This window comes from Corella eumyota, chromosome 1 (genome assembly GCF_963082875.1).
Source record: "Corella eumyota chromosome 1, kaCorEumy4.1, whole genome shotgun sequence".
In the NCBI taxonomy this organism is placed as follows: Eukaryota; Metazoa; Chordata; class Ascidiacea; order Phlebobranchia; family Corellidae; genus Corella; species Corella eumyota.
In genome coordinates this window covers 23,551,302-23,574,585 of record NC_137490.1, presented here as the reverse complement: position 1 = coordinate 23,574,585, position 23,284 = coordinate 23,551,302, and the positions used below count along the sequence as shown (strand labels likewise).

The 23,284-nt window shown below is 35.1% G+C and overlaps 3 protein-coding genes across 3 annotated transcripts; 1 reads left to right on the top strand and 2 right to left on the bottom strand.

Annotated features, from left to right (window-relative positions):
* Positions 1-812: 812 nt before the first annotated feature.
* Positions 813-6,210, top strand: LOC145763846 (asparagine--tRNA ligase, cytoplasmic-like). Its single transcript, XM_082575382.1, has 14 exons — positions 813-1,064; positions 1,596-1,744; positions 1,884-1,967; positions 2,131-2,229; positions 2,623-2,701; positions 2,963-3,120; positions 3,192-3,278; positions 3,423-3,557; positions 3,642-3,841; positions 3,993-4,128; positions 4,235-4,325; positions 4,853-5,007; positions 5,417-5,548; positions 5,942-6,210. The coding sequence occupies exons 1-14, from the start codon at positions 1,016-1,018 to the stop codon at positions 6,071-6,073; spliced, it is 1,686 nt and encodes a 561-aa protein (XP_082431508.1). The 5' UTR covers positions 813-1,015; the 3' UTR covers positions 6,074-6,210.
* A 54-nt stretch (positions 6,211-6,264) lies between these two features.
* Positions 6,265-8,846, bottom strand: LOC145742597 (uncharacterized). The gene is made up of 8 exons (XM_082560377.1): positions 8,635-8,846; positions 8,214-8,423; positions 7,733-7,888; positions 7,440-7,641; positions 7,230-7,366; positions 6,996-7,164; positions 6,776-6,943; positions 6,265-6,726 (listed from the first exon to the last, which is right to left on the bottom strand). Exons 1-8 carry the CDS (start codon positions 8,844-8,846, stop codon positions 6,265-6,267), a joined length of 1,716 nt encoding a protein of 571 aa, XP_082416503.1.
* Positions 8,847-13,408: 4,562 nt separating this feature from the next.
* LOC145745899 (extracellular calcium-sensing receptor-like) lies at positions 13,409-22,266 on the bottom strand. The gene is made up of 21 exons (XM_082564083.1): positions 22,081-22,266; positions 21,123-21,224; positions 20,937-21,055; positions 20,690-20,822; positions 20,395-20,587; positions 18,786-18,978; positions 18,177-18,332; positions 17,842-18,032; positions 17,373-17,468; positions 17,261-17,275; positions 16,800-16,979; positions 16,550-16,724; positions 16,366-16,470; positions 16,024-16,172; positions 15,597-15,701; positions 15,383-15,508; positions 15,091-15,313; positions 14,896-15,017; positions 14,287-14,410; positions 13,904-14,211; positions 13,409-13,834 (listed from the first exon to the last, which is right to left on the bottom strand). Exons 1-21 carry the CDS (start codon positions 22,233-22,235, stop codon positions 13,754-13,756), a joined length of 3,051 nt encoding a protein of 1,016 aa, XP_082420209.1. The 5' UTR covers positions 22,236-22,266; the 3' UTR covers positions 13,409-13,753.
* Between the last annotated feature and the right edge of the window lie 1,018 nt (positions 22,267-23,284).

Here is a 23,284-nt window from a genome sequence, read left to right as displayed (position 1 = left end):
TTTGGGTATAAAATATCGCCAATATATGACTTTAAGGAAATGCTTAAAGCTCAGGAAGGAAGATCCGGCAGCGTGGTGTAGTGGTAAGAACACTTGCTACACCACACATGAGGTCGTGGGTTTAATCCCCACTGATCTTATGCTGTAGCGCCCTTGAGTAAGGCGCTATAAACGGTATAAACTCCTGCTGAGCCAGCACTTAATCAGCAGCATAATTACCGGGCAATTATAGTATCTATAATAACCCAAACTGCCACAGGCAACTCGAGACTGGGTCGGAGTAACTTATGTTACTCTATGTTTAAGTCGCGCATTCGACTTTCCCACATCGAGGATAAAGATATATAAATTATGTCATTATTTATTTCAGCATTGTTGACAGCTCAAAGTTTATGGAACCGTAGTAAAATAAAATTACAAAACAACTAAAAATAACTTAAAAGTAAATAATTAAACAAATTTAATCTAGGAAGGAAAACATGACGCAACGTTTTATCATCAGAGTTGCCAAATATTTTTATTTAAAAATATATTTATGTTTTTAGATATTAAATAAAATAAGATTAGTAATTTTATTTGTAGAAAAGTATTGAAAAGTTTTTATTTAGTTGTTTGGTAAATTGTTTTTTGATTAAAACTTGTTTTTACTAAAAAACAGTTGGATTTTTTTTACAACGGGCAACACTAAATACATGTGTACAATTTTATAAATAACGAAATTGTTGAGTTTTAAGAAAAGTTTGTAAATCGAAGTGAAGGTTAAGATTTAGGTTTGCTCGTGTTTTATGAGTTATTAGAAGGTTATCTTAAACGTTTAATGATTAAATAAGTTAAATTAGGCAAATAGATTATTACTAGAATAGAAAATATTTTAAATTTATTTAAACCTGTTTTAAAATATTCAAAGTTTTTTGTTTACAAAACCTTGATTGCTTTTTACTTTCAGTTAAAACTTAGTAAATTTATTGATAAAACTTTAAACTTTTGATATAATTTTATTGCACAAAATATTAAAATGACGTCAGACGGCGATTTGCAAGACAAAGTTAAAGAAATGTCACTTGGTAAGTGTTTTAAATTCTTAAGGTGATAGAAATGCTAGAACTAACACCAAAGCCATACAGAGAATAACTTATTGGCTAATTAAATCCTAAACTGCTAAAGTTAACTCTAGACTTAATCGGGGTAACTTATTCGAAGCTCTTTTAGCGACGTCCGCCTGTTTAACGAGTAGTACTAAAATAATTGCGGATAGGGCGAAATGTACAAAAGAAGATTAGGGTGAGGTTATAAAAATGTTGCCTTTTTTGCATTTTATAAACTTGGCAGGTGACGTTAATAGAGCTTCACTAATGTTACTCTTATGTTTAAGTCAAATGTAGATCTTCCCATATTGAGGATAAAAATAAAATAGTTTTGTCATTTTTTGTTGCAAATTTTATTTGTTTAACTTTGTTGGCACCTTGAACTTTTTGTTTAAATTTTAACTGTAAAGTAAATTTGTTTAACTTTGTTAGCGCCTTGAAATTTTCATTTAATTTGAATAAAGTAAATTAAAAAAAACTTTGTAAAAAAAATGTTTTAACTTTTTTTAGGTGAAATTTACACCAGTGAGAAAACTGGTTGTGACCAGACAGGGGATGGTTCACAAGATAAACCATTTAAGACCATCTTAGCTGGTTTATTGGGTCATGGAAAAGAACCATTTCCAACAATTTATGTTGATGCTAAAGACGAAAATCAAGTAAAAATTATTTTAATTCAATTATAAATATTTCTTTTTTATTAGGATTTAAACATAAATTACTCTTAAAAATTTAAATGATTCACTAAGTAAATTTATTAATTTAAAAATATTTTTATAATTAAACAAAAATATTCAGAAATATGAAATTATTGCAAAAGCTCAGTTGAAGAAACAAACCAAAATATTTCAAGCAGAACAAAGAAAAAAGCAAGCCACCAAGGTAAGCAATTTCTTTGTTTTACTTTAACAATTTATTTGCAAAAAAGTAATAAAATAGTTGATTACTAATATTGACAATTAAAAGCTTGTTTTTTTACAGACCTTTTATTGAAAAAAACTTTACTATATAACTTTTTTAATTTGTTTATTTTAATTAATTTTAGGCTCGAGAAATAGAAGATTTAGAAAAAAGGGAAAAAAAAATGGAAGAAGCGAAAAAAATTGAAATTACAGAAGATTCAAGTTTACCAAAAGCTAAAAAGGTTTTTGTGATATTTTAATTATTTAAAACCCTGAACCAAACTATTTGCATTTAACTCAATGTTTTTGGGTCGTTTTATTTTGTTCGGGAAATGTTTTTCTTTTGTATAAACTTTTTCCTTTAGCTTATATATAGATTTTTCAATTTGTAAACGAAAAGTTCAAAAAAGATTAAATTTTAATTTTTTTTTGTATATATCTTTATCCTCGATTTGGGAAGGTCGAAGATGTGACTTAAACATAGAGTAACATCAGTTACCCTGACCAAGTCTCGAGTTGCCTGTGACAGTTTGGAATATATTATAGATTATAATTGCCTGGTAATTATGCTGCTGATTAAGTGCTGGCTCAACAGAAGTTTATACCGTTTAAGTTAATTAAACCTGTTGTCTTAGATTCGAATTTGTGAAGCTGAGAAACACAGAGATGAAAGGATTAAGGTTTCAGGCTGGGCTCACAGGATAAGAAGGCAAGGTAAGAATTGGGTGTTCAGTTTTAGTGTTAATGTTTATTGAATAGTAAAATTGAGCATAGCTGTATTCATTATAATTAAAAAATTATTTATGCACCAGAAGTATTTTTAATATAAACCTAAGCTAGGCAAAAGTTTTTATTTCTGCATGAAGGATTACTTCATATTTTATTTTGATAGCTAAGACTAAAGTGTTTAAATATCATTTAAAAAACGTTGTTTTTGCAAGTTGTCAAATTGCTCAACAAAATATTTGTTGACAGGCAAAACGTTGATGTTTATCGTATTGCGCGACGGAACTGGATACATTCAAGCTGTGTTGAACGACAAATTGTGCCAGACCTTCAACGCGGTTGTATTAAGCACAGAGTCGACAGTGACGTTGTACGGCGTCGTCACAAAATTGCCTGACGGAAAGTCGGTGGGTTGTGTGAATAATAATTTTGAAGGTTTTAAACACAGAGACTTTTATTGAATCTAAGTTTGTTTCAGGCACCAGGCGGTCATGAGTTGGTTTGTGATTATTGGGAGTTGATTGGACTTGCTCCCGCAGGTGGAATTGACACCGTTCTTAACCAGGTAACAATCAACTATTATGACATCACATACTTTAGTAACAAGTTGTTGGTTACAGAAGTTGTTTTAAAATTTATTATCCTGCTGTAAAGTCGGTCAAATTGAGGATAAATAATTGTCCAATAATATTTTTATTCTCACCACTAGGAGGCAGATGTTGACATCAGATTAGACAATCGCCACCTAGTGATCAGAGGTGAGCAAACCTCGAAGATTTTAAGAGTTCGATCTTATCTTATGCAAGCTTTCAGAGCCCACTACTTTGAGAGAGGATATTATGAGGTAACAAAGGTTTAAATAATTCTATTTTGACTTTATGAAATTAATTATGACATCACAGTATAATGTTTGTTTATGACACCACAGGTGACCCCCCCTTGTCTAGTGCAAACCCAGTGTGAGGGGGGTTCAACGTTGTTCAAGTTGGATTACTTTGGGGAGCAAGCCTACTTGACTCAATCCTCCCAACTCTACCTTGAAACTTGCTTGCCGTCACTAGGTGACGTGTTCTGCTTGGCTGAATCTTATCGGGCCGAACAAAGTCGGACAAGGAGACATCTCGCTGAGTAAGTTGTGATGTCATAATGTCAAAAGAATGTGGTGTCATAATAGTGTGAGTGGTGGTGTCTTATTGTCAGGCGCGCGGTTTTATATCATGCATTAACAAAGTTGTTGTAGACTGATTGTTTTTGTTTATGATGTCATAATTTGTTGCAGATACACCCACGTTGAAGCCGAATGTCCGTTCATAACATTTGAAGATCTGTTGGACAGGTTGGAGGATTTAATTTGCGACGTTGTGGACAAAGTTCTAAAATCTCCTGCAGGGGAGCTCATAAAAGATCTTAACCCGGTAAATAATCCTCAATAAGACCAACTTTACTAAATATTGGGCACATTAAATAACCTATTAGGTTCAGTATAAGAATGCCTTTAACCTAAGTAATTGATTATTATAGGACTTTGTTCCCCCCAAACGACCTTTCAAGAGAATGGATTATTCTGAAGCAATTGTTTATCTTAAAGAAAACAACATCACAAAAGAAGATGGTTAGAATTTAAGTTTTAATTTTTATTTAAAACTTGAAAAAATTTATTATTTAAAAAGCTTTCTTGGCTGACGATTTACTTTTTTTGTTGTAATATGTTTGTAACTTTTACCATCTGTCCCTTACAATTTACCTGCATACTACAAACAGCAGTTTATTTATTTTGTTATCCTATATATGTAAATTAAATGAACTTTATGCATGCTAAGATAATAAAAAATACCGGCAGCGTGGTGTAGTGGTAAGAACACTTGCTACACCACACATGAGGTTGTGGGTTTGATCCCCACTGATCTCATGCTGTAGTGCCCTCGAGTAAGGCACTATAAACGATGTGAACTGCTGCTGAGTCAGTACTTAATCAGCAATTATAATCTATAATATCCCAAACTGCTGAAGGCAACTTGAGACTGGGTTAGGGTAACTGATGTTACTCTTCTGTTTAAGTCGCGCATTAGACCTTACCGCATCGAGGATAAAGATATATACAAATATAACATATAATTTAAAACAAACTTTAAACATTAGGTTCTTATTATGAGTTTGGAGAAGATATTCCAGAGATGCCAGAACGTAAAATGACTGACAAAATAAACGAAGTTATTCTGCTTTGTAAGTTCCCGGCCGAGATTAAATCTTTTTACATGCAGCGTTGTAAGGACGACAGAAGACTGACAGAATCGGTGAGATAGATATTTAGGATGAAATTAACTTAATGTTTACTTTTATTCAGTATTTGCCCATAAAACCATTTAACAGAACAGAATTTTTTTAAAAATCAAAATTTTGGAGACAACAGTTTACTAAAATTTATTTCAAATTTTTTGTGGAAATTAAGAAAAGTTTTTTAGGAAAGGGTTAGGGTAGAGGAAGATTAATAGGAATATTTTGTTGTTAAGAAAGTAATGTTTTGGGCACAAATTTTGGGGTTAAAGTTAGATTCCTATTGCTCCCAAATTAAAATAGAATTGTGGCAAGTAATAATAAACACACATTTAGAAGAAGAAAAATTTTTGGTGTTTTAATTTCTTGAAAATCAATTTACTTGAATTTAATAAAAATCATTGAACCGACTAAATTTTCGACCACTAGGTGGACATGTTGATGCCGAACGTCGGTGAAATAGTCGGAGGGTCGATGAGAATGGATAACCATGAGGAGCTGATGGAGGCTTACAAGACCGAGGGAGTCGACTCTTCGCTCTATTACTGGTACACTGATCAGGTAAAATTATTTTATATATCTTTATCCTCAGTGTGGGAAGGTCAACTTCACGACCTTAACATAGAGTAACAACAGTTACCCTGACCCAGTCTCAAGTTGGCTGTGGCAGTTTGGGATATAATAGATTATAATTGCCTGATAGTTTTACTGCTGATTAAGTGCCGGCTCAGCAGAAGTTTATAACGCCTTGCTTAAGGGTGCTACAGCATGAGAGCAGTGGGGATTAAATGGTGTAGCAAGTGTTTTTACCACTACACCACGCTGTTGTTTCTAGCTAACTGATCAAGTAACTTACAATTTTCTTCTTTGGGTATTGACATAAGACCAAAACCTCAAACTGGCTGTGACCAAATAAGTTTTCCAATTATTTCACCAACCCAAAACTTATTTCAGAGGAAGTTCGGAACTTGCCAGCATGGAGGATACGGGTTGGGCCTAGAACGTTTACTCACCTGGTTGTGCAACAGATATCATATCCGTGACGTATGCCTCTATCCTCGCTTCGTTGAACGATGTAGACCATAATGACGTCATCACCTACGCCATACTTGCATGACGTCATCATTTATTAGGAGATTAAATGTAGTTTTTCGTTTAAATTAATAAATAACAATCGGTGTACAATAATTTATTTACGTTATTATGACGTCACACTGATATAGGCACTTTGAAATAAATATCGTGATGTCATCAAAGCTATTTAGATACTTGTGACGTCATCGTACATCATTAAAAGCGGTTAAAGTTGTTTTCTCGAATTGTTTTACTTCCTGGTTTGAATTGAAAGTGACCTTTCGTTCAGAATGACCTCTATTAACCCCGTTCTGCCCCACCGATTCCTTTCTTTGTTTAATTAGTGACGTCATTGCGTCATTCGCTTTCTTTTGTTTCCAACCCCACGCACCTAGCAACAAGCATGACGTCATACCCACGAAAGACAACGCCCCCAGCACCCCCACTAGGAACAAAATGGGGGTAGTTGTCACGTGTTTAGGGGGTTTTCCACTACTTGGGGCAACTCCTACGTGTTCAAAAACTTCCAAGTTCGTAGATCTAACGTCATCACCTACGTCATTGGTTGCCACGCAACGATAAAGCCCGGAGTTCTTTTTGCTCACGTGATTAAATTTCAAGGTCGAATCTGATGACGTCATACCTGTATAAACTATCACATTTGGGTAAATGACGTCATTAGGGGATTTTTGTTATTTAAAATAATGACGTCATACCTGTTGGCGTGTGCCACGTGACTATCGGCTGGGGAATCCCCGAAGCTTGACATTTTAGTTCAGCGGGGTTGCCAACAGCAACCTTGGTGACGTCATCGAAGTGATAGATTTTTGGGGCTACACACTTCATGGCGTCATCAGTGTGCAACGTCATCAAATTCCTTCCCTGAAAAATATTTAAATTAGGTTTGTTAATTTAAATTAGTCACGTGACTTACTTGTAATTGTTTTGGATGAGTGCATGTGACCCGGTTCATTTGTGACGTAAAACGCGTCATAATCAACCACTTTATCGTACAATCGCAAAACCACGGATTGTTTGTCAACGTCACGTTCCGTAGTGACGTCATGTTGTGAGGAAACGATTCTCGATGAAGCGAAGACAATCTGTTACGTCACAAAACATTGTTTTACAACAATCGTTTACAATGAAGTTATTATTATGACGTCACCTGTTGTTGTTTAAAATCAAGTTCGAAAGTTTCAGCAAATTCTGGAACGAATATTTCTCGATGACCTTTAACCTTGTGAACTCTAGGTTCAAATTTTGAAGGTTAACCAGGGTTGCCAATTCGTTTTTCTTTATTATCTACAGGGTTGCCAAATAAATTTTTATATCAAATTTTTCAATTTTTTTATATCTAAAACAATTTAATTTTTACCTCCAACGGATTTCTCGAAAGATCCAAAAAAGTTAAATTTCTTAAACTTCGAAACTGCTTCGTTGGAAACACTGAAATGTTACATCTTGTGACCGCGAGATGGTGCAAATGAGTCAGTCCCCAGAAAGCTCCGAAATGAATCGAACTTGTGGAAAGTTTTGGAATTTTGTCCAAATTAATTGATTCCAGTTTCTTAATAGATCTAACGAAATGACGTCACATTAGTTTAAATATTTTAATTGTGACGTCATATATATAAAGGAAACTATGACGTTTTTTAATAAATATTTTACTTGAAAGCAAACTGTGGAATCTCTCCTAATCGGGAAAGTCCCGTTAGGTGGAGTTTCTTTAAACTTTTGAGAGGATGAAGTGAGGCGAAAAAATTTGAAGTTAAATTTGCTTCCGAGATTCTGAGGTCTTCCAGTTGATGTAAAGATGCGAACGCGCTGTAACATAAACCGGTATCTATTACGTCACAATAAGAATGTTTTTATTGCATTTTTAATCATTTTAACCTGGGTTTAAAAACTGAAAAACATAGTCTTTAAAAATATATTATTTTGTCAAAACTGAGGAAAAATGAAAATAGGGGGCAAGTGGGGTTGATAAAAATAGGGGACAAGTGAGGTTGATAAAAGTAGGGGGCAAGTGGGGTTGATAAAAGTAGGGGACAAGTGGGGTTAATCTATGGGTTTAGAATTACGTTTCAAGATTCGGTGAAGCTGTGGGTAGAATGATAAGGGGGCGGGGCTTTTTTTTAATAAAACTTACTGCGGGGAGATATAGATGATTGGATTATTTCTTAAATCCAAATCCAGCAAATGTTTAGCGCCCACAAACACGTTGTCAAGAAGAAGAACTATTTTGTTGTTGGCCAGGTTGATTGACTTTAAACCCGGCAGATTTTCACCGAACACCCCGGCCTCTAAAATCCTGATTCGGTTGTGACTCAAATCAATGGAACTCAACACTCTGAGGTTGCTGGAACATAAATTTAAAACAATTTGGTTTATATGTGGACTCGTTACGCACCAATGACGTATAAATATATAGCGACGTCATCAATCACGTGATTTGAAAATGCTTCTTGACATTTAGTGTTGCCAAAAAATAATTCCAAATTAAATTTTAAACTTTTGTCAAACATGACGTAGAATTTACACTTTATGACGTCACCAATCATGTGACCTACCTAAAGGTCAAAGGTCGAACTTGTGTGATTCTATTTTCCGACAAATCGATTCCAACCAATTCCTGAAATTTGTCCATGTTGTATGACGTCATAGTCATTTCATTGACCACCCAATTGTTCTTCAGGCTTAAATATCGCGTTTTGGGCGGAATTAAATCCGGAAGTACGTCATCAATATCTAGTTCCAATTCCGAACACGTCACAGTGTACATAGTAACGTCACAATAACATAAATCGCCCTGACCGAGGCATGGACAGTGACGTAGGCACGACAAAGTCAAAACAATTAAACTTAACAAAACGATCAAGATTTTCATTTTTTAGATTTTTCCAACGAAAACAATTGATTGTGACGTCACCTTTAACAATCAAATTAACAAACGTTATTACAACCTGTACATTCGAATAATTAATTATGACATCACACTCCTATTTTAAATAAATAATTTCCATCAACTTTTAAACTTTTCAATAAACTCCAACTTTAAACTTTTACTACTTTTTACTTCTGGGACTGAGTTTTAACGTTCCAGAACTAATTTAAATAATTTAAATCTCACCTTTGCTAATCAATAATCAACGTTGTTTAACTACGTAACAAACTCGAGCATTGTCACGTCATAATTATTCGATTGTTGACTTTTTACAAACTTTATGGAAATTTCCATCCAATCGGTGGATTACCTAGCAGACGATGACGTAACAAAGCGGTATTGTTACCTAGTGTCTTGTTTCACTTAAAATATTATTATTTATTAATATAAATCCGCCCTAATCCCAAGTCTCGGGAATTACTCCGCGTTGTTTAAGTAACAATGTCACTTTGTTACGTAATAATAGATTGTAATCAGCAATCGACTGATTGGCTAAGTTGGTCACGTGAGAAAATAAAATTTTAGTTGAATGTTTGCCAACTTTTGATTATTTGTCGAAGTTAAAGTTTTTAGTTTAAAATATTTTCGTTATAATAAAATCGATTTTTAATTGTTGCACTGACAACTGATCACGTGGTCTCTGATGACCAATCAGAACCGGAAACGTAAATCATCAAACTTTGGCTTTTAATTAAGTTTCAAATTTAAATTTTAGTCTAAAAAAATGTTTTATTTTTTGTTCATGTTATTTGTGAGTTGCCAAGTTCAAACCAATTCTGAAATATTGGTTCCAGAAAATGTGAGTTTATGACGTAATAAATAAAATATCTAACATGTGACGTCATAATGGATTTGTGAAATAAAGACGATGTAACGTAATGTGATGACGTATGTTTAGGTTTGCGTTCCAGAATGTTTAAATGGTGGAATATGCGAGGAGGGATCTTGCAATTGTCCCTCAAACTACAATGGAACCGATTGTTCAACGGGTATGACGTCACAAAATATTACTTATTTTAGCTTTAATCGTATTAAATTAATTTGTGACGTCATATTCAATTTGTTTTAGAAAGATGTCCGTTACCTAGCTACATCGATCTCACTCAGGCGGAACAAGTTTTTAATTTTCTTAACATTCAAGTTAGTTGTGACGCAACAAACGTATCTGTGACGTAGGTGCGAGAATTTTATTATTTTTACGTATACGTAAAAGTTGTGACGTCATATTTCTTGTAGGATTAACCGATGTGAACTTTTGACCTTGATTGGTGACCTTGGAGTCATCTTAACTGACCCCAATGACCCTAAATTGTTTGATGATGACGTCACGCCCCCGTGTTTCCCAATTTTGAGTGAAAATTTTGTGAAATTCGAAGCAATCCACAGAGAATGTGGAAGTCCTGCTGAGGTAAAATGAATTTTAACTCAACATCACTTTAAGGTTGTAGTTTTTTGTGTATTTAACGGGAAGGGTGTGCCTTTGTGACGTGTTAGCTGTAAACACCGTGTTCAAAGGGCGAATAATGTGGCATTGCTGCGACTCGAACCCGAAACCTTTTGGTGTGTTTAAGATATCTGTAAACGCTGGGTTCATGAGCGAATAGTGTGGCATTGGTGCGGCTCAAACCCGAAACCTTTTAGTTTGTTTTAGCTATCTGTAAACTCCAGGCTCAAGGGCGAATAATGTGGCATTGGTATGGCTCGAACACGAAACCTTTTGATGTGTTTAAGCTATCTGTAAATGCTGGGCTCAAGGGCGAATAGTGTGGCATTGGTGCGGCTCGAACCCGAAACCTTTTGGTGTGTTTAAGCTATCTGTAAACGCTGAGTTCATGAGCGAATAGTGTGACATTGCTGCGGCTCGAACCCGAAACCTTTTGGTGTGTTTAAGCTATCTGTAAACGCTGAGTTCATGAGCGAATAGTGTGGCATTGCTGCGGCTCGAACCCGAAACCTTTTGGTGTGTTTAAGCTATCTGTAAACGCCAGGCTAAAGGGCGAATAATGTGGCATTGCTGCGGCTCGAACCCGAAACCTTTTGGTGTGTTTAAGCTATCTGTAAACGCCAGGCTAAAGGGCGAATAATGTGGCATTGGTGCGGCTCGAACCCGAAACCTTTTGGTGTGTTTAAGCTATCTGTAAACGCCAGGCTAAAGGGTGAATAATGTGGCATTGGTGCGGCTCGAACCCGAAACCTTTTGGTGTGTTTAAGCTATCTGTAAACGCCAGGCTAAAGGGCGAATAATGTGGCATTGGTGCGGCTCGAACCCGAAACCTTTTGATGTGTTTAAGCTATCTGTAAATGCTGGGCTCAAGGGCGAATAGTGTGGCATTGGTGCGGCTCGAACCCGAAACCTTTTGGTGTGTTTAAGCTATCTGTAAACGCTGGGTTCATGAGCGAATAGTGTGGCATTGCTGCGGCTCGAACCCGAAACCTTTTGGCAAGCTACCGTATGTGAAATACCAAGCTTCCTGGCCATAAGTTTTTAATATTTTTGGTTCTCAAGGAAACTTACTCGACTTTCAATTACGACTACGCCGTGCTTACTTCACAACACATTTCGGCTACTCATTGGCCGCAAGATGGCGCTGAAGTAAACATCACCACGTGGAACACTACTGAGGTCTTCCGGTACAATCTATTTCTCCAGTTTCAGTGCGCCATCCAGCGTCGACAATCTGCTAGTCTTGATGTCGTCATTATTCCATTTATTCGGTATTATGACGTCATTTTTGTTGTGTGAATATGTTTTATATGACGTCACAGTCTTATTTGTATGCAGAGCTACTTCGTTAACAGTGGAAACATCTGTGGGAAATTTTGTGATTACTTCCGGATATTTGTTGAACAGCACCACCGGGCGGCCAAACTCGACTACCGTGGTTCTTCCTGAGCCGATACGATTTACTTTCTCTCTTACTGGGGACTTTACCGGAAACTATTCTGTCCAGGTAATTACGTCTCAAAATTGTGACGTCACTATTGTATCATAAAAACATCACCGAATTTTTTTTACCCGAGGTAAAACCTGAATATTTATTTGTAGCCGAACAATTGCTGGGCGACTCCCACTAATGACCCCAACAACCGAATAAGAAGAGATATCATCGTAGAGGGGTGAGTCTAACTTAAAATTAACTTGCGTTTTGTAGCATGCATAAGTGAAACCTGAGGTCCCGGGTTTAATCCCTACTACCGGCATGTTGTGGCATTCTTCAAAAAGTACTAATCTAGGTTTGATTCTCACTGCTGGCATGTAGTAGCATCTTTAAGTAAGACATGAGATTGGATATTAACTATTTGGATTTTAACTACTTGCATGTTGTAGCACCCTAAGATTGTTAATTTGATTTCAAGTCCTTGGGTCCTGACAAGTTGCAGCATTCTTTAGTACGAGTTGGGTCTTAGTTTTTCTAAAGATTTTATAATTATAAGAAATACAATTTCGGGTTTTCATATAAATAAACTTTCATTGAAAAATATGTAAAATTTTAAAAATTCTTTATTAGTTGTCCAGTTAAGCAACAAGCCAACTTGGTTGGTAGTTCAGATCAAATTTCGTTTGAATTCAAAAGTTTTATCTGGCCAACTTTGCCCGCCCCGCAATCTATATACATGTATTGTGACGTAGAAATATGTCAGAATTGTGAACAATCGGTAATTCTCCATTAATAATTAGTTTTTAATTGAATATTGTTAAAATCGTTGTTGATCTTTTGTTTAGAATTGCAATAGTTTAAGATCACGTGGTCGTACAAATAACGTAGCGTCCAATCAACGCGTTGCCCTTGGCAACCTCCCGGTTGTCGGGGGAACGCCCTGTCAATACGTGAGTATGACGTCACAAACAAATAATTTGGCAGCGTAACAACATGATGAACTTAATTGTTTTAGAACAATGGAGGTTGTGATCACGTCTGCAACGAGACTAATTCCGAAGCTAATTGTTCATGCTTCAGTGGTTACCAATTAGCGGACAACAATTCGTCATGTTTGGGTAAGTTGTAAATTGTATATGACGTCATAAAGACACAATAATAAAATTATTGTTAAAACTAAATTCTGTTAGCAGCTGTCACCTCACCAGCGCCACGTGGGTACTATATTGCCCCCTTGTGGTGGGTCGGACTTATCGTCGTTTTGTTTGTCCTCATTATTGTGTTAATAGTGGTTGTGTGGTGGTGTAAATGTCAAAACAAGACCAAAGCGTCGAAGACAGTCGAAGTTGCACAAAGTTCGGAGTGTATTTAAACTTGGCGTACCTTTAAACTTGGCGTACCGTCAAATCTGGCGTACCTTTAAACTTGGCGTACCTTTAAACTTGGCGTACCTTCAACAACGTGTCCTTACTCGTCTTAACTAAGCTTATACTCACAAAACTTTTAAAATATTTTTGTTTTGTTGTATTTCTAATAAATCATAAAATTGCATATTTAAAAAAAATTAGGCGTACAAAGTTCGACACTTGGTGCCTTGAACGTCTTCTAATAGTTACGTCATAAGTTGTATATGTCATAGGTTGTATTTTAATATTGACATCATAGGTTGTGTATGTCATAGGTTGTATTTTAATATTGACATCATAGGTTGTGTATGTCATAGGTTGTATTTCGTCTTCCAATAGTGACGTCATGGGTTGTATATAAAGCACTATTTATGACGTCACTGTATGGCGTTAATATCGGCCAGACTCCCACCGCTTAAACTCTGACGTAAAGAGTTTAATTGTGACGTCATCAGTGAATTTACAAATTCTCACAAACAAGTTTCATGTTTCGGATTCTTCGTTCGGTCTCGGTTTCTGTAAAAGTATGACGCCACATTGGCTGAAATAACGTCACAATTTTAACTTTATAGGCATTATAAAAATATTAAATAAATATGACGTCACAAACCTGCCTTTCTTCGTTTTCTTCCAAGTAACCGAAACTTATTCGTTTGACTTGCAAGTGGTTGGTGTCAATGTTTTCATTGTTCACGTGATTGTTACTTATGACGTCACCATCGCTACTAGTCGTGTCATTGACACTAATTTCGCACTTACTTAAAACATCGTCTTTGTTGCTTATGACGTCACTATTATCGTTTGTGACATCACTATTGTCGCCCACAACATTGTTGGAGTGGTTGTCGTTGTTAACGAAGTTGTTGTTGACGCAAAACTTTCGAAGATTTTCGCGATCTTTCCTTGGCATCTTTCCAGCTAAACATATAGTGACGTCACAATTAGAAAGAATTGTCACAACTATAAAAAGTTGATGACGTCACAATCACTTACAGTTGGGAGGACTGAACTTGATGTTAGTAGATATTGTAGGAGTGCTACTATCGGTCCTGGTGCTTCCCCTCATAATCGACTCTGCTGCCCTGAAAGCGTGAGTCGTTGTTTTCATTCGAACATCCTGAACAAAGAATAGTAACTTCTCCAAATATTTTGTTTCAAAACTCTGATTAGTGTTGCCCCAATTTGTATCCTAAGTCTGATTACTTTTACCCTAATTTGTCCCCGTATTATGATTAGTTTTACCCCAACTTGTCCTTTTAGTCTATTCAGTTTTACCCCAATTCGCCACCGTATTCTAATTAGTTTTACCCCAATTTGCCCCCGCATCCTAATTAGTTTTACCAAATTTGCCCCGTATTCTAATTAGTGTTACCCCAATTCGCCACCGTTTTGTTATTAGTGTTACCCCAATTTGCCCCGTATTCTAATTAGTTTTACCCAATTTGCCCCGTATTCTAATTAGTGTTACCCCAATTCGCCCCCGCATCCTAATTAGTGTTACTCCAATTTGTCTCCGTACTTTAATCAATTTAGTGTTACCGAATTTGCCTCGTATTCAAATTAGTTTTACCCAAATTGCCCCTGTTTCCGAATTAGTTTTACCTCGGCCGTGTTTCGATCTGGTGTCATCAGTAAAACGTACAACTTGGGGAAGAAAATGCATCCGAACAAAGCGTAAGTCGAAGCCAAGATCGCTATACAGTATACAGCGGTCGAATTTGTCCCTGAAATAAAGAAAATATTGTGACGTCACACTCATTATGACAAAGGTATGTTATGACGTCACAAAACTCTTACCACTAGTAGTGAGATAAGCTGGAATGAATGAAAGCCAAACGATGAAGAATATAAGCATCGCAAAAGTTATGAACTTCGCTTCGTTGAAGTTCGCCGGCAACTTTCGGGAGCGAAACGCGAAGACAAACGCGACGAGCGCCAACAAACAAAGGTATCCGTAAACACAACCGAGTATTGTGACGCTGCCTGTCGAGCAGTCGACTGTGACGGATACTGCTGAGGTCTGAGGATAAACGGAAAACGTTAATTTTTAAAATAAATTTACCACTTTAAGGTTCAGTAAATAACTCACCGAACTTGGATAAATTAGGACACCAGGAGGCGCTACAACCAGCCAACAAATGCAGAGGAGAACTTGAACGGAAGTGACCGCTAAAACTGTAAACACTTGAGCGTGCTCACCCAACCACTTAGAGCGCTGTTATGCACAAAGTTTTCAAGTTACATAAAAATTAATTCAGACGAATTTATTAACAAAATTATAAACATTATGACGTCATAGCCACCTTACGAAGTGTGACAGGAATGCGAGCCTGGAACGCGGTCACAACCCTCAACGTTTTGATTAAAATAGCGGCGATGCTGAAAGTGAAACTTAGACTGAAGGAAACCTAAAAAGTTTTGTTCAAAATTATTTCAACTTTTTAAGTAAATTGAGCTAAGTTTTCATCAACCATGTGACGTCACAAAAACCATCGACCATGTGACGTCACAAATACCATGTGACGTCACAAAAAAATAAAACTTAACAAATTTTAAGTAAAAATGAGATATACACCATACCAAGCACTGCAGCGCAAAGCTACCTACGTCATACCCAATATTTCTACGTCATACCCAATATTTCTACGTCATCAAATTGCTCTGTGACGTCATCGCTGTTTAAAACAGTATATTTTAAGTTTTATTGGATCAATGAGAATTTGAGTTTACCATTCTAGCTTTGCAGCTCCACTCTTTAGGTTTCCCGATGTAGAGGAACGGGGTTAGAAAACAACAACTCAGCGATAAAAACAAAAAGAAGCTGAGTTCCCGGTTGGTCGCTTTAACCAGCGGGGTTCCGCGTTTCTTTATAAATACAGCTGCAGAGAAAATGAGGTTTTGAAAGTTTATGAAAACGTTTAGAATGGTTTTAAAAAAGCGGACTAAAATAATGGATCAATCTGTAACGCGTACATGAATGCATAATCCATATCGGATATAACTTTTATGATGCAGACACTTGAATATATAATCAAAAAATGGATTATTTTATGCAATCCATTGTGGACAAACCTGCTGTAAACAAGATAAAAACGATCCCTAATGCGGATACACAACAGAAACTGATCCCAAACGGATCCGCCCATCCGACATACTCCTCGTATTTCGGAATACAACCTTAAAAAAAAAAACAACTTATAAACATTTTCTGGAAATTATGACGTAATCTTTTAAAAGTGACGTAACAATCTCATACTTGTCCTGTTGTTATTTGATTGGTCGGTTTCATTGCATTTCTTACAAACAGGGGAATTCACCAAAGTAGAGAACTCTCCTTGGGGACATTCCATGCACCGGAAACAACATTTGCTCGGAAGCTGAACTTTGTAGAAACCTGCTCGACACGGTTCACTGCACACCGATGACGGAACCTGTGACGTCATATTTTATTACTACGTCATTTTTTATAAATTTTTTCTAAAAATGACGTCACAAAATAAACTTACAGTGCCTTGAATATTCGCCCAGTAGATGTCGTCATTGGCCACTAACCATCTTGGTGACGTCATAGTCGAATAATTACCCACGTGAATAATACTGATTGTGACGTTATCACCTTCACCACTAGGTGTCCAACTCACGAGTTTGTACGAAGCGATCGGATCTCCATTTTCATCAAACGAAAACTAAAATATGACGTCACAATATTTAAATTTGACGCTCTATTATATAGCAATGACGTCACAATAAATAAAGCGCATGAAGCTAAGTTTAAATTTTACGAAATTACCTTGATAAAATTTAAAATTAAAAATGAAAATTAACCATGCCCTTGTTAAAAAACTCAAAAATTGAATTCCATTTTTAAATTTCAACTAATTTGGCATTAAATGTTTTGTCCGCTAGAGGGCACTAACGAGCAAGATAATTTCGCAAAATAAAAACTTTGATTTCATGCAAATCTTACCTTCCTTTGGTCCATCTAGAATATGCGCAAAAAATAAAAAGTTTTTGACGTCATAGATTAATAAAAATAGTTCAATTTATTTGAAATTTGTTTTTTTAACAAATTATTTTACCTCCAAATTCTGGCCGGGGGGCAAAAAGTTGACTTCGCTTAAATATGAAAGCAGTTGCCATGGTTTCAACGAATCGATTAACGGACATTTCCCGCCCTGCAAAACACGTGGTATTTAGAGAGAACTATGTATGTGACGTCATAAAGGAGAATTGTCGAGTTATTTCAGGCTTGAATTATTTTAAAATACTTTTGGGTTTGGCTTAACGGTTTGAGCCGCGGAACTAATATTTAAATTATATAAAAATTGTTTGAAAAACAAAATCTTTTGAACAAAAGTTTGGAAAACTATTCGAGCATTTAAGAAGCTAAACAAAGAATAAACAATGGCTCAGTAGAAATAAGATTTAAAATATTCTATTTTTAACAAAAGTTTACAAAAATATTAAACATTGGTTTTGAATTAAATCTTAACTAAACCCAGAGTTTCCCAATTCTTTAATTTATTTACGAACATTATGACGTCATACCTGTAGATGCCCTTGACCTTCGACGCAATGACTGATGTTGTGTAGCGCATGCGCAATCGCGTACACAGCGAGATAAACGTTGTAACTCTTCTCAAGTTCGACTCCCGTCCACGACAAGTAGGGACTCGCGATCTCATCCGCATCCACGATGTTCTCGCTTCCGTCACAATCCCCATTGTTATTCTTTGTACCTTAAACAATCAAACAATGGGTTAACAATGAGCAACAATAGGTTAACATTGTGTCTTATTGTTTTTGACTATAACAAAGAAAAAAACACAAATGATTGTTTTATAACAATTAAATTCTTTAACATTGTTATATCTAGAACTTACCGTTTGTTAAACTGCAATTAAACGCTAGTTCCCAAAACTTGGTGATAAAAGGATTATTTGGTTGCGAACGCGGGGAAACACCCTCTAAAAAGTGTCGGAAACCGGTCATAACCCCTCCTCTAGTTGCTACCCCCAAGGTCCCCTTTAAAACTCGGGCTAGAAAATATTGACATTAAAAATATTTAAGGTTGCATAAAGCTAGCAGAATTCCAAAAACTAGTGAAGCATATAATTTAAAAAAACTATTAAAGCGTTTAAGGTTACATAACCACAGAGTTTTGTAGGTAATGTTGGAGGGGGCTGGGGTTATTATATGTGGGGGGGGGGGGGGGGGGTTATTATATGTGGGGAGGAGGGGGGGGGGGGTTATTATAAGTGGAGAGGGGAAGATAACGAATATCTTACCTTATTAAGTGTTGGTTCATAATTAATTATTTAAAAGTGAAAAATTAAAATATTTCGGTTAAAACCTTTTCGTTGTTAAAACCTCAAGTGTTCAACTAAAACAACAACCAAGCTCCAGAGTAAAATAACAATCAAAATAGTTCACCACAATCGAATTTAACCACGTTCTATGTGACGTCATAAGCAAAAACAATCAAAACTTACGATAGCTTCTTCGAACTGAATCCGAAGTCGCCCACGCTTCGCTCGCGATCCAAACTTTATCTGTGACGTCAAGAGCTTCTAATTGTTTCGTCAGAGGGATCATCTGTGATGCGCTCATGAAGCTGATGAACACGGTCGCGTTGAAATCTCGAACTTCCTTTGCTACGTCATAAAGCTCAGATTCGTTCATCGACTAAACAATCAAAATTTAATTTTTTTTAAATAGTTGTGACGTAGGGCTAACATCACGTAATAAGAGGTAATATAGCCTTAAATAGAATGTATACTATGACGTAACAAATACAACATTCAGTCATATGTTTTTTATTTTTTTAAATTCTGTAAATTTGTTTTCCGTGTTCTAGATCGAGCGCAAACACGAAAGTTCAACATTAAATTAATTATTAACTTGAGTTTACGATCATACAGGGAAACAATAAAAAAAATGTTTTCGTGAAAATCTGGAGAAGTTTTGACTGAAATAAATATTTTATCGGCTGATCACGTGACTAATTGTTCGCAAAAAATGATTTTGATTGACATTTTCAAACTCATTATCCAATAATACTTACGTTGTGACGTCATAATTAAATCCACAGAGATTAATGAGATCGATACTGTTTCAAAAACATTTTTAAATTTAAAAAAAAATCTAGAATTTTTCACGAATTCTTGCGTCACAATCAAATGTTAATTGTGTTTTAATTTACGTAACAATGATGTTTATATGTAAATTGACGTAACAATGGAATAAACTTTACGTTCCTAGAACCCAGGTCGCCCACACTTCCTAATTTTAGGTAAGATTTCAAGATTTCTGAATTGTTTTGTCAAACGAACACGATTAGGACGCCACTAAATGTTTATAGTTGTTTGTTTACCTCATAATTAAATTATTAAAGGTCCTATATTGGCGATATTTTTATACTCAAAAATTAATAAAGTTGGTGTCACTGAACACAAAAATAGTTTTAACTTTAAAAAAAAGGGGAGCCCTGTTTGTGATGACGTAGAAAGTACTAGCTTGTATACATTCACTACGCTACTTGGTACTTTCTACGTCACACAAAAATATGGTAACCTGGTTTTTGATGTTAATCATTTTCCAGTATTTTTGAAAATTAAATTGTAAGTACCACAGACGTTTTAAAAGGTTTTAAAACCATTTTATGATTCAGTGTCTACCATACTAACGTGTTATAACATCACTTACTAAATTGCAAAACTCTTCAGTATAAAACTTTAAATATTTCTTTAGGATTGCAAATTTGTTTAAAAAAAAAGTTTGTAAATTGAAAAGATAAAAGAATCGTGAACTTGTAACCCATAATAGTCCTCATTGTTATCCCATTGTGAGTCTGTATTACATAACAATAAAACCAGCGTAGCGTGAAATTACAATATTTACCTAAATTTAAACTTCGTTGAAACTTAAACTAGTTTGGTCGGTTGATCGCGATTAAACAATTAAGTTATAAAAGATAGACTGTGACGTCACGTCATAATGTTGTATAATTAGAACGTCTGTAAATATCGAGTTATTAAAAGAAGTTAAACGTTTAACAACAAACACTATTAGAATACATTGATTGTGACGTCATAAGCTTACCGCGGAGATATAGCTCGTGTACTCGACACAGATCCCAAACTTCCTTGCCTCTTCTTTGATTCGGGAAATCCCCGGCCTTCCGTAATCATCATCGCCTGCGACTGCTCCAACCCAGGTCCAATTATGACGTAATAATAAGTCAACAATAGCCACCGCTTGTTCATCGTCGTTCGGAATAGTTCGATAGAAGGAACTGCGAAGTTTTAAAACAAGATAGTTTAAGTATTATGACATCACAACAATGTCGATGTTGCCATACTGATGACGTCACCAACAGTTGCTATAGCAACCTCACCTGTAAATCTTCTTGTCTGACAACAACCTGCTCGTCGAACCGTAACTGACTTGAGGAATGTCGAACAAACTTAAAATATTCGAAACCACGATGGAACGCTCTGATGACGTAGCTCCCACCAACGCCACCTCATCTATTACATTATGACGTCATTATTATGTTGGTATTCTTTTTATTCCTATCGCGAAAAAAATATCTCAAAACCGATTATGGTGGTTTTCACGTCGATAAATGACGTCATGCTTACGTGGGTTATCTTTTCTGACGTCATCAACTACGTAGAGGGCGTCGTTGACAGCGATCGCGTTTGTGTCGCATGTGTCAAACAATTGCCATCCCAAAGTTACATTCGGAAGTAAATCCACTCTGTGACGTAACATAAGAGTTTAGTGATATTACATGAGTGACGTCATATTCAGTGACGTCATTATACCTTTGATTAATTTGGTTGACAGCAAACACCATGGCTTGCATCCAACGAAAGCCAAGAAAGTTGTAAGCGATGCATTCTCTCGGCAGTGGTTCGCTTCCTGGTCTGTTGAAATGGTTAAAATACTGTTTGAAATGGTTAAAATACTGGTAAAATGGTTAAAATACTGGTTAAAATGGTTAAATACTGGTTATGGATTAAAACTTTGGTTAAAACTTTGGTTGAAATGGTTAAATACTGGTTATAGGTTAAAACTTTGGTTAAAATGATTGAAATTTTGGTTGAAATGGTTAAAATACTGTTTGAAATGGTTAAAATACTGGTAAAATGGTTAAAATACTGGTTAAAATGGTTAAAACTTTGGTTAAAATGGTTAAAATACTGTTTGATATGGTTGGAATATTAGTTAAAATTTGGGTTAAATTGCTAGTTAAAATGGTTAAAATTTTATTTAAAATGGTTTACATTCTGGTTACAAATGTTAACATATTAGGTAAGATGGTCCATATTTTGCCTAAAATGGTTTATATTTAGTTAAATAGTTCACATAATGAATAAAATGATTTACAATTTGATTAAAATGGTTCTCATTTTTGGGTTAAATTTAGAAAATACGCGACCGAACTATTACGTCACAATAAAACACAATTATTTTTACATTTTATTTTAGATCAATTTTCAAAACTCAAAAAATAATCCAGACCTCAAATTAATTATTAATTAACAACTAGTTACTAGGTTTGTAGACATTCTGGAATTTCGCCAAATATTAACAGAGTCGTGATCTATATATGACGTCACAAAACAGACGTTATCGCGTAATAATTGTTACTAAAATTTTATAATTTTTATTTTAAGACTTGATGGCATTTAAATTGAAATTAATTGTCTTTAATTAAATTTTGATTCGATGTTAGTTCGATATTTCTAGAATAAAAAATAATTATGACGTCATAATTACATTTGCTTATTTGATATTCTTGAACGATAATGAAGCGGAAACAATCCACCTAATATGACGTCACCAGTTTGTTCAAATTTCATTGGTTTAACAGCCGTTCCATCGATATATGACGTCATCAAGTAGAACAGTGACGTCACAAAGTAGAGTTTCATATTCAAGTTTAATCAATTTCCTACAAACATTTTAACCTGAATCAAAATGTACAATACTTATCTGTGACGTCATAAAATCAACAATAAATTGAACCTGTGACATCATAAAATTAACGAATAATTGAACCTGTGACGTTTCCTGTTACGATTTGTCATTTTCAGACGATTTTATCAACTTCTCTCTAACATTAACTCTAATAATTTCAAATAATTTTCACAAAGTTTAAAGATTTGCAAACATCTTGGTTTTTATACCCCGCCTCTCACAGAAGTTTCAGCTGATAACAATCTTTCCTTCACGCTTGAATTATTACGTCACAAACCAATTTAAATAAAAAAGATTTTATAATTTGTGTCGCAAATACTTTGTTTTTCAGGGTTTCTCGATAAATTGCAATTACGTAGGCCGTAATGACGTCACAATAGCCTCTTGTTATGGTCACTATTAACGCCTGGGGCTCCACCTAAAATTTTATTATTTATTTTTCTAAGTTTCAAATTTCTCAAAATATTTTTGTCAATTTTATTCTAGAATACAACGCCTAAGTTTTTTTTAACCTTAATAACCTTAAAAATATCTTTTACGCATAAACAACCTCGACAACATGCTCGCACGAGACACTATTGTTAATCTACCTACGTCACAATCACTAAATTGTTTCTAAGTTTTATTCCAAACTAAAACTTTAACAAAATTCTCAATTTTCAACGTTCTCGAACCTCAACAACTTTTGTTTAATCTCGTCCGCGTAAGAGAAAGGCTATCTATGACGTCACAAAGCGGTTTTGTTGAAGTCAAATAAGAGAGTGTTTAATGTCGGGTTAGGTTGTCAAATCTGACATTATTGCAAGAAAAAATAAAAGTTTCTGAACTAAACTAGTTTTTAATATTAAATATCATTTAATAAAATATTTATAAATTATTAAACTGTGGAATATCTAAAACTTTTAAATATATTTTCAAATATTTAAATAAATAAATTTATCTTTATTTAAAAGTTTCCTTAACTCTTGCCTGCTTTTACCGGTTAAAATCGAACCCAAATATT